The sequence below is a fragment of the Rhincodon typus genome, chromosome 37 (genome assembly GCF_021869965.1).
Source record: "Rhincodon typus isolate 14 chromosome 37, sRhiTyp1.1, whole genome shotgun sequence".
NCBI classification, from domain to species: domain Eukaryota; kingdom Metazoa; phylum Chordata; class Chondrichthyes; order Orectolobiformes; family Rhincodontidae; genus Rhincodon; species Rhincodon typus.
This window is the reverse complement of record NC_063368.1, coordinates 19,690,701-19,701,998: the sequence shown is the minus strand read 5'-3', so window position 1 is coordinate 19,701,998 and position 11,298 is coordinate 19,690,701. Positions and strand designations below refer to the sequence as shown.

Genomic DNA, 11,298 nt, shown 5'->3' with positions numbered 1-11,298 from the left:
GGTCGGGACCCTTCTTCAGAAACGTCAGCTTTCCTGCTCCTCTGATGCTGCCTGGCCTGCTGTGTTCCTCCAGCTCCACACTGTGTTAACCCATTTATGCTGATGTTCTGAATAGTCTATTTTTGCTCCTGTTCATACGTGAGATTAAACCTGGAGCAATGTGGTCAACTCTTAACAACCTTCAGAATGTTATCAGACTTCTGAACGGACCTCTCAAATTTTAAATTTAATGTTGATCTTGCCTTCTGTTCACCTTCTCTGCAGCTGTAACATTATATACCTTGCTTTGTGCTCCCAGCACTAATGCACTTTGTATCTACCTATACTGCGTGCAAAACAAAACTTTTCACTGTACCTATGTACGTGTGACAATAATAAATCAAATCAAAAAACCTGCTGTAATAACTTAGCCATGCACACGGAATTAGAGATGAGCTAATAAATCTGGCTTTTACCAGCAATGACCACATTCTGTGACCAAGTAAGAAAATAGAATTCACTCTCTGAACTGGAAACTGGATATTTTTTCCCTCAGGCATGAGGAGGACGTTCAGCATTTTAAGGTGCTGCGCGATGGTAAAGGACACTATTTCTTGTGGTCGGAGAAATTTGACTCCCTGAACAAGCTGGTGGAATATTACAAAGTCAGCTCGATCTCCAAAACAACACAGATCTACCTGCGGGAGTCCAAAAAAGAAACAAAGGTAATTCAAGGTGTGGGTCAAGGTGGAGGGAGCAGGTCTCACGCCACATTCTCATCACAGACATTTCAGCTCAGATTCCATACACACATCCCAGCATAGTACTGAGGGAGCGCCGCACTGTCGGAGGGTCAGTGCTGAGGGAGTGCCGCACTGTTGGAGGGTCAGTGCTGAGGGAGTGCCGCACTCTCGGAGGGTCAGCGCTGAGGGAGCGCCGCACTGTCGGAGGGTCAGCGCTGAGGGAGCGCCACACTGTTGGAGGGTCAGTGCTGAGGGAGGGGGACACTGTCGGAGGGTCAGTATTGAGGGAGTGCCGCACTGTCGGAGGGTCAGTACTGAGGGAGCGCCGCACTGTCGGAGGGTCAGTGCTGAGGGAGGGGGGCACTGTCGGAGGGTCAGTGCTGAGGGAGTGCCGCACTCTCGGAGGGTCAGTGCTGAGGGAGTGCCGCACTGTCGGAGGGTCAGTGCTGAGGGAGAGCCGCGCTGTGGGAGGGTCAGTAGTGAATGTTTCTGATAATGTCTTTCAGGTGTAATATTAAACTGAGGTCCTGCTGCCCTCTCTTTAGATTCTAAGGATGAATGACTTCAATTTAGAAAGGACAGGGTGTATGTTTGGACCAATATTTATCCTGAGCCAACACTCCTTGTGGATTTGGTCATTCCCTCAGCAAGGAGTTGGGGCTGATACCCATCAGTTAGTTGTTGGAGGGTGGGGGGGTGGGGGGGCACGGTGCAGTTGGTGGCCACTGGCCTAAGCTGAGGGTCTGTTGGGGCAGGCTGGGTCCGGTGATACTGGAGAGTATAAAGGTCCATCTGATTGTGAAATAAAGCGAAGATGGGTAAAACCCACTGCATCCCATTTCCAGATCATTCCAAATAAATATTTATTTTAAAGTGACTCACTTTCTGCAGACACGTTTGGCCATTTGGCTGCCTACATAGAGGGGGCGATGGCCCTAGTGGTATTATCACTGGGCTATTAATCCACAGACCCAGGTAATGTTCTGGGGACACAGGTTTGACTCCCACTACAGCAGATGGTAAAGTTTTAAGTCAATAAAAATCTGGCTTTAAGAGTCTAAAGATGACCATGAAACCGTTATTGGTTGTTGGAAAATCCCATCTGGTTCACTACTGTCCATTATGGAGGGAAATCTGCCATCCTTACCTGGTCTGGCCTACACGTGACTCCAGACCCACAGCAATGTGTTTGACTCTTAACAGTCCTTTGGGCTATTAAGGATGGACAATAAATGCTGGGCCTAGCCAGAGATGCCAATGTCCATGTGAATGAATTAAAAAAAATTAAAGTGAGGAGGAAACTGTCAGACTAAACAGAATATTTTTTGTTGAATGTTTGCCATGAGCAGATCCTATAAACACAAATTACAGAATTATTACAGTGCGGAAGGAATCATTCAGCCCATTGTGTGTCTCCACATGCTGACCAAATAGAACATAGAACATAGAACAGTACAGCACAGTACAGGCCCTTCGGCCCACGATGTTGTGCCGAACTTTTACCCTAAACCTAAGGTTTATCTAACCTCCACCCCTACCTTATACTATCATCCATATGCCTATCTAATAGTCGCTTAAATGCCCCTAATGAGGTCGACTCCACTACCCTCTCCGGAAATGCATTCCACGCCCCGACCACTCTCGTAGTAAAGAATCTACCTCTGACATCTCCCCTATATCTACCTCCACTCACTTTAAAACTATGCCCCCTCGTAATAGCTACCTCCACCCTAGGAAAAAGTCTCTGGCTGTCTACTCTATCTATACCTCTGATCATTTTTTACACCTCTATCAAGTCAAAAAATGGGCATCATTACCTTGTACCAATCTCCTGCCTTCTTCCACTCCTGCACATTCTTTTTATCCAAATACTGATCTAATAGCCTCTTGAATGGCCCAATGAGGTAGACAAAAAAAACTGGGACTGATGTATTTTACAATTCAGACATCATTAAAAGGCTCTAAGGCATTTCACCAGAACGTAATTAAATTGACTCAAACTCTCAGGAAACATTAGGGCAGGTGAATAAAGAAGCATCTTCAAGAAATGGAGGGACAGGGAGAGGTTTAAAGAATGAATTCCAAAGTTTAAGGTTTGGATAACTAAACCAATCATTACTGGTGAAGTGATAAAAGTTGTCAATTTGCAAGAGGTCAGAATTAGAGGAGCCCAGCATCTGTAGGGGCTGCGGGGGTACAGGGGTGTTACCGGATGAAGACAATTTTTCTACAGAAATTCGTCACATGAATTGGGGAAGAAACTTCAGAAGCTCACTCCTCAGTGCCACCAACTGGTCAGAGCCTGCAACTACACTGTTACCAACAACTGTTTACTTACAATATTCCCATTTCAAATGTTCAGGTAGGCACTTTCATCAAGAAAGTGTGTCCAGAAGTTGACTGAAATGCGCAGATGTGTGACAGTTTCAATAATGTGCATGATATTTCTGTATGTAAATGATTTAAAATACAAAGGACTTAAATGATTATTTCTTTTCCAGGGAGGTTTTAGTCATCCTGACTCGCGCATGGCAAATCCACGAATGATGAGCTCTCGAATGTCTAATCCCCAATTGCCAGATCCCCGAATGTCTAATCCACGATTCCCAGATCCCCGAATGTCTAATCCCCGATTCCCAGATTTCCGAACGTCGAATCCCCGATTCCCAGATCCCCGAATGTCAGATTTCCGAATGTCTAATGCCCGAATGCAAGATTCCAGAATGCCAGATTCCCGGATTCCAGATTTCCGGATGCCAGAATCCCGAGTACCAGACCCACGACCGGCCATCCCACCAGGGCCCAGCGCACATTTCTCTGACCCCTCGTCAATGTTCCGAAAAGGTCTCAACTCTCAGCCATCATTCAATGATGTGTCCCCAAGATTCAGGCAGTCTTCCAGCCCACAGCCCCCTATCCAGGAACCGCTTGTGGCCAGGAAAGTCAACGAGAGCCCACCAGCACCGGTAAGTCTGATCTTAGGTTTATCAGAGGTGGTGGGATTGAACCCCTGGCTGGATGAGGGTCTGTAGGTTTAGAGGTGCATGTGCACAGAGGGAGCTGACAAAGACCCTGTGAGTAGCAACAGGATGTGAGCTGCTGTGCCTCTGCAAAAGCCAGGCTAATGTTAAACAGAAGTAGAGACATTACAGGAGGCAGTGATGTGATGGTAATGTCACTGGGCTAGTAATTCCACACCTTGGGCTAATTGTTTGGGGGCACAGGTTTCAAATCCTACCACAGCAACTGATGAAATATGTTAATTAAATGGACAAAAGAGCTGAATTGTAGAGGTGAGGGTGAGAGTGACAGCCCGTGACATGAAGGCTGCATTCGACCGAGTGTGGCATCAAGGAGCCCTTTCCAAACTGGAATCAATGGGTATCAGGGGCAAACGCTCTGGTGGTTAGAGTCATACCTGACACATAGGAAGATGGTCGTGGTTGTTGGAGGTCAGTCATCTCAGCTCCAGGGCATCTCTGCAGGAGTTCCTCAGGGTAGTGTCCTCGGCCCAACCATCTTCAGCTGCTTCATCAGTGACCTTCCCTCCATCATAAGGTCAGAAATGGGGATGTTTGCCAATGATTACACAATGTTCAGCACCATTCGTAACTCCTCAGATACTGAAGCAGTCCATGTTCACGTGCAACAAGATCTGGACAATGTCCAGATTTGGGCTGACAAGTGACAAGTGACATTCGCGCCACACAAATGCCAGGCTATGACCATCACCAATAAGAGACAATCTAACCACCGCCCCTTGGCATTCAATGGTGTTACCATCACTGAATCCCCCACTATCAACATCCTGGGAGTTACCATTGACCAGAAACCGTCACAGTGGCTACCAGAGCAGGCCAGAAGCTGGGAATACTGCAGCGAGTAACTCACCTCCTGACTCCCCAAAGCCTGTCCACCATCTACAAGGCACAAGTCAGGAGTGTGATGGAATACTCCCCACTTGCCTAGATGGGTGCAGCCCCAACAACACTCAAGAAGCTTGACACCATCCAATACAAAGCAGCCCACTTGATTGGCACCACATCTACAAGCATCTACTCCCACCACCACTGACGCTCAGTAACAGCAGTGTGTACTATCTACAAGATGCGCTGCAGAAATTCACCAAAGACCCTCAGGCACTTTCCAAACCCACAACCACTTCCAACTAGAAGGACAAGGGCAGCAGATACATGGGAACACCATCCCCTGCAAGTTCCCCTCTGAGTCACTCACCATCCTGACTTGGAAATATATCGCCGTTCCTTCACTGTCGCTGGGTCAAAATCCTGGAATTCCCACCCCAAGGGCATTGTGGGTCAACCAACTGCAGGTGGGCTGCAGTGGTTCAAGAAGGCAGCCCACCCCCACCCCTTCTCAAGGGGCAACTAGGGACGGGCAATAAATGCTGACCCGGCCAGCAACGCCCACATCCCGCAAATGAATTTTTAAAATAATAATAATGTGTTAATTCTGGAACTGAAGGTTCATATCTGTGATAATGACCATAAATCTATCATCCATTGTCATCAAACCCCATCTGGTTCACTAGTGTCTTTTAGGGAAGGAAACTGCCATCCTTACCTGGTCTGGCCTACATGTGACTCCAGACCCACAACAATGTGGTTGACTCTTAACTGCCCTCTGGGCGATTAGGGATGGACAATAAATGCTGACTAGCCAGTGACACTCTCATCCTGTGAAAACAATTTGGCAATACCTTAGGGCAGATCCTGGTCTTCCCTAAGACCCTCAATCACTCAGATCCCATTCTGAGATCCTACAGTTTTCTCTCGATCCTGTGAGTCTCTCTGTTTCGCTCTGTTACATTATCACTCTCTGTTTTTATCTCCTCCTGTTCAAGCCTGTTTTTTTTCTGCCTCTCTCTAGGAACATAGGAACAGGAGTAAGCCATTCAGCCCCTCAGGCCTGTTCCATCAGTGAGATCATGGCTGATCTGTGGCCTAACTCCACATACCTATAGAGCCATACAGCATGGAAATGGGCCCTACAGCCCAACTTGTCCATGCTGACAAGGTTTCCTAAACTGAACTAGTCCCATTTGCCTGTGTTTGGCCCATATCCTTCTCAACCTTTCCTTTCAGGGTATATGCCCAAATGTCTTTCAAATGTTATAATTGCATTTCACCTCTAACAGTTCCTCTGGCAACTTGTTCCTTGCACACAGCACCCTCTGCATGAAAAAGTTGCCTGTCAGGTCCCTATTAAAGCTTTGCCCTCTCACTTTAAACTATGCCCTCTAGTTTTGGACTCCCCTACCCTGGGGAAAAGACCTTATCCATGCCCCTCATGATTATATAAATCTTTATAATGTCACCCCTCCTCAGCCGCCAACACTCCAGGGAAAGAAATCCCAGGCTATCCAGCCTCTCCTTATATCTCAGACCTTCCAGACTCAGTAACATCCCTGTAAATCTTTTTTGCACCCTTTCCAGTTTAATAACATCCTTCCTACAGCAGGGCAGATGGTACACTGTACTCCAAATGTGGCCTTACCAATAACCTGTACAGCTGTAACATGATGTTGCATCTCCTGTACTCAATGCTCTGACCTTAATAACTTTACGTTTGCTTAACAAAACTATCTATTTCAGGTTTAAAATTAATGAGTGATCTAACACAAAGTGCTGTTTATGGAAGAGAATTGCAAACAATTATCACCCTTTGTCTGTAGAAGTGCTTCCTGACATCTCTCCTGAATGGTCTGGCCCTAATTCTCAGACTATGCCCCCGGCTTCTAGAATCCCCAATCAGTGGAAATAATTTATCTTTATCTATCCCGTGTTTCTCTGTTAATATCGTGAAAATTCTCCCTTGCACACTCTCTCAATCTTTCATTTGCATTTCTTTCTGCCTCAGTGTCCTTCTCTTTTTCTTGGAGCCACTCCCTCTTTTGCACCTTAGCTTCGTCTATTTGCTCTGTCTCAATATTTTTGTCATCCTGTCACTAACTACGTTTTGTGTTTCATTTCTCTCTCTCTCTCTCTGTTTTCCCACCATCCCTCCCTCAGGTACCTTTGTGTTCTCCCTATCGCTGTGAGTCCTGATTTTAACTTGGAAATGACGTTGCCAGTTCAAGGTGAAGGTCCACATGAAGCCTGGGTTTTCCTTCTGTGGCTCGCCAACTGTGTTTTTCCAACATTCAGTATGCTCCTTGTAACCCATTGTCAAAACCTGTCAGCAACGCAGTGAGCCTGTACAGACCCATTGCAGGGATTAAGAAGTCTCTACTGTATCTATTACACTGACAAAACAGCCAGAGGGGAAACGAGAAATCATTCTTTAACACAGGGATCTGGAATGTGCTGCCTGAAAAGGTAGGTGCAACAGGAACTTTCACGAGAGGATAAATCCGATAAATAGCTGATTCAGATTCACAGAGACTGAGAAACACACAGCACAGGAAGAGTCCATTCAGCCCATTGGTGGCAGTACTGGCACTTTGGTAGAATGATCTCACTTGCCATATTGCCCCTGCCCTTTCCCCACAGCCCTCAAACTTTCCCTCTCCAGCTAATTATCCCATTCCCCTTGTGAAAGTTCCTATTGGATCTGCCTTTTTTACACGGAGGGTGGTTCGTGTGTGGAATGAACTTCCAGAGGAAATGATGGAGGCGGCTACAGTTACAACATTTAAAAGACATTTGAATAAGTTCATGAATAGGAAAGGTTTGGAGGGATATGGGCCAAATGCAGGGAGGTGGGACTAGTTTAGTTTGGGATTATGGATGGCATGGACTGGTTGGGCCAAAGGGTCTGTTTCTGCGCTATTTCAAGGCAGGAAATTCCAGATCCCTGTGTGAAAAAATGTTTTCTCAATTCCCCTCTGGCTGTTTTGTCAGTGTAATAGATACAGCAGAGACTTTTTAATCCCTACGATGGATCTGTACAGGTTGTAAGAAATAGACAGACAGTCAACCAGTCACAGGAGAGCAATGTAAATCAAAGAACAGGTGATGGCAACTCCCATCAGGACGTGTTCGGTGAAATGACCAAAAGCTTAGTCAAAGAGGCATGTGCTGAGGAGAGGAAGGGAATAAGGGGGGAAAGGACAGGTAAAGAGGTTTCAGCGGGGAGTTCCAGAACGTTGGTTTCAAGCAGCTGAAGTGATGGAACGATAAAACCTGGCGATGAGCCAGAGGCCAGAGTTGGATGAACACAGGGGATGTGTGGGAGAGGAGGAAGGTAGGGGAGAGGGTGAGGTCATGGAGGGGTTTGCAAGCAAGGGGAATAAAAACGTGTGAGGAAATCTTCAAAATCACAGTGTCGCTGGGGCAGGGAGCCATGGGGTGTGGGGGTGGGGGGTTTTACCATATGGTGACTGTCATTCCATCATCGAAACGGTTTCTCACTCGAAGGTTCCTCCCTCTTGCAGAAACCTCGGAGGGTTCAGGCACTGTTCGATTTCACAGCAGAGGCAGACGACGAGCTGGAGTTTAAGAATGGAGACATTATCGAGGTCTTGGACAGCACAGACCCCTCGTGGTGGAAGGGCTGTTTATGGGGAAGGGTCGGTTTATTCCCAAGTAACTACGTGGCACCAATTAATCGGTGACAACCTCCACTTGGCCTCTGGAAAGTTGTTGTTTTCTTTCTCACTCCCTACTGTTGTGGTTAATAAAATATTTGTTCTTGAATTAACACTGACTTTGTCATTTGTACGCAGTCCCTCAATCACAATGTCCAACCCAGTTTTGATTCATGTACAGAAGTAAACCCTTCAGCCCATCGAGCCCTCCAACACAATTTAAAATCATCGCCCTCAATGGCATTTCCCTGCACTTCATTCCCAAGGAAAGTGGTTTTTATTTCGCCAGACACAGGCTGGGAATTCCTAACAAGTGCTGATCCATCCAACCTTCCTGGGTTTACTCTGCCCAACTTACAAAAGGCATGCAAAGTGGGTCAGAGGGTAAGAAACAGCAGTCTCCAGGAAGAAGGAAGCAAGGATCCCATTCACAATACTGCGCAGCGAGCTGTCTCAATCAGAGTTCATGGCTTGTGTCCTCACAAAACATAATCTCTCTGAAAATTCATTGCTGGCTATCAGCCATGGTTCAGTGAGATGTACTCTTGTCTCTCAGAAAGTAATGGGTTCACATCCCTCCGTAGAGTCTTAAACAGATGATCTTATCTGACGCTCGACAGTGCACTACAGAGGGAGCACCGCACTGTCGGAGGGTCAGTACTGAGGGAATGCTGCACTGTTGGAGGGTCAGTGCCAAGGGAGCGCCGCACTGTCGGAGGGTCAGTGCTGAGGGAGTGCAGCACTGTCGGAGGGTCAGTGCTGAGGGAGCGCCGTATGTCGGAGGGTCAGGGCTGAGGAAGTGCCACTCTGCCAGAGGGTCAGTGCCTAGGGAGCGCCACTCTGTCGGAGGGTCAGTGCCGAGGGAGCGCCGCACTGTCGGAGGGTCAGTGCTGAGGGAGTGCCGTACTGTCGGAGGGTCAGTGCTGAGGGAGCGCCGCACTGTCGGAAGGTCAGTGCTGAGGGAGCGCCGCACTGTCGGAGGGTCAGTACTGAGGGAGTGGGCACTGTCGGAGGGTCAGTGCTGAGGGAGCGCCACACTGTCGGAGGGTCAGTGCTGAGGGAGCGCCGCACTGTCGGAGGTTCAGTGCTGAGGGAGCGCCGCACTGTCGGAGGGTCAGTGCCGAGGGAACGCCGCACTGTTGGAGGGTCAGTGCCGAGGGAATGCCGCACTGTCGGAGGGTCAGTGCTGAGGGAGAGCTGCACTGTCGGAGGGTCAGTGCCGAGGGAACGCCGCACTGTCGGAGGGTCAGTGCCGAGGGAGCGCCGCACTGTCAGAGGGTCTTACTTTAGAATGGTCTCAGGTCCCATTTTTCTGGCTGACCATAAACCAATCAAGTTTGTGGGATGTTGCTGAAATCAATTCCTTCCTAAGGTGTTTATTGCGAAATCAGATTGAATTCACACTTGGTCACCTGCCAATCAGGAACCCGTGAGTGTGTTTCTGAGTCATATTGAGGAAACAATCCAGCTGTTCAATGGGAGGAACATTGTAAATATCTCTGTGATCCAGTTTGACCTTCCCCTTGCGTTAAGCCCATGGCTGTGTGGACATGTGTTTGCTCAGACACAGTCGGTTTGAACCCTGCTACAGTCCTCTTGCAAATGGGACTAGATCACTTTAGGACATCTGGTCAGCACGGACGTGTTGGACCGAAGGGTCTGTTTCCATGCTGTATGACTCTATATCTGTCTGGCTCGGAATGCTGGTGAGATTCTCCTTCTGTTTGATCGCACTCCCAGGAATTTGCAGCTTCAGCTGTTCTCGTTCTCCTTAAAATGCTGCACAATTACAAGTTGTTTTTGTTGAAACACAGAAACACTAAAGGGGTGTGAAATGGTCACTGATTCTCTGTAAAGGCTTCTTTCTGAAGCTCCCTGCGTCAGAACTGAATCTGAATCTGCAGCTCAGGAGCTACGGGTTTTGACAGAGAGAGACAATGGGATCTTCCTTTGCCTCAAAACATTGTTTGCTAAATTGGGCAAAGAATAGGCAACTTTCCAGCTGTCCAGTGGGATAGTTGGTGACTCATTCTCACAGCCACTACACAGTGAACACAACAAATGAAACCACTTCCGGAACTCACTCACAACTGGTCCCCTGGAGTGGAGCGAGATTTCTTAAGCACCTCTTGTAACCTCAGAGATAGTAGGAACTGCCGATGCTGGAGAATCTGAGATAACAGAAGAAGGGTCTAGACCTGAAACTTCAGCTTTCCTGCTCCTCTGATGCTGCTTGGCCTGCTGTGTTCATCCAGCCCTACACCTTGTTATCTTGTAACCTCAGCCTGCCTTACCTGTTGTGATCCATCCAGCTGCATATCTCCCTGAAATTTATATTCGTAGTTTAGTCATAGAAATTTTGTCAAATCCCTGCACTCTGTTCAAGAATCTTTTTTTAAAGTGTTCTGTGAAAATACAGTACATGGCAGAAAATGATTCTGAATATAAGGACTAGGAGCAGGAGTAGGCCATTCAGGCTCTCGGCTCAATACAGTTGTGGCCAATCTAATCTTGGACTCAGCTCCACTTTCCTGCCTGCTCTTCATCAGTCTTCAACCTGTTACTACTTAAAACTCTCCACATCCCCTTCTTGAATTTACTCACTGTCCTGGTGTCCACCTCACTCCACATAAAATGAATTGCACAGATTCATGACCTATTAAAGTGTTATTAAACTATTAGCCCATGAAACGAGAAAGAGTGCAGAAAAGATTTACTCAGATTCTACCTGGACTGAAAGGTTTGAGTTATGAGCAGAGTTTGAATGGGTTGGAACTTGTTTCACTGGAGCATAGGAGACTGAGGTTATAGAGATTCATAAAATCATGAGGGGCATAGATAAGGTAGATAGCCATCAGCTTTATCCCCCATGGTAGGGGAGTCTAAAACTAGAGGGGATAGGTATAAGGTGAGAGGGGAGAGAAGCAAAAGGAGCCAGAGGGGTAATTTTTACATATAGAGGGTGTTGAGTGTCTGGAACGGGATTCCAGAGGAAGTGGTGAGGTGAGTGTGATTTTGTCATTTAAG

The 11,298-nt window shown here is 47.3% G+C and overlaps 1 protein-coding gene across 1 annotated transcript in view; it reads left to right on the top strand.

Moving 5' to 3' along the window:
- The window catches only part of LOC109924375 (GRB2-related adaptor protein 2-like), a 39,339-nt gene extending 30,955 nt beyond the window's left edge, over window positions 1–8,384 (top strand). Inside the window, exons 2-4 of the mRNA XM_048617382.1 lie at window positions 494–704; window positions 3,224–3,688; window positions 8,119–8,384. Of these exons, the coding sequence (XP_048473339.1) occupies window positions 494–704; window positions 3,224–3,688; window positions 8,119–8,298 (856 nt within the window). The 3' untranslated portion in view covers window positions 8,299–8,384. The remainder of the gene's footprint in view (window positions 1–493; window positions 705–3,223; window positions 3,689–8,118) is intronic.
- The last annotated feature ends 2,914 nt before the right edge of the window (window positions 8,385–11,298 follow it).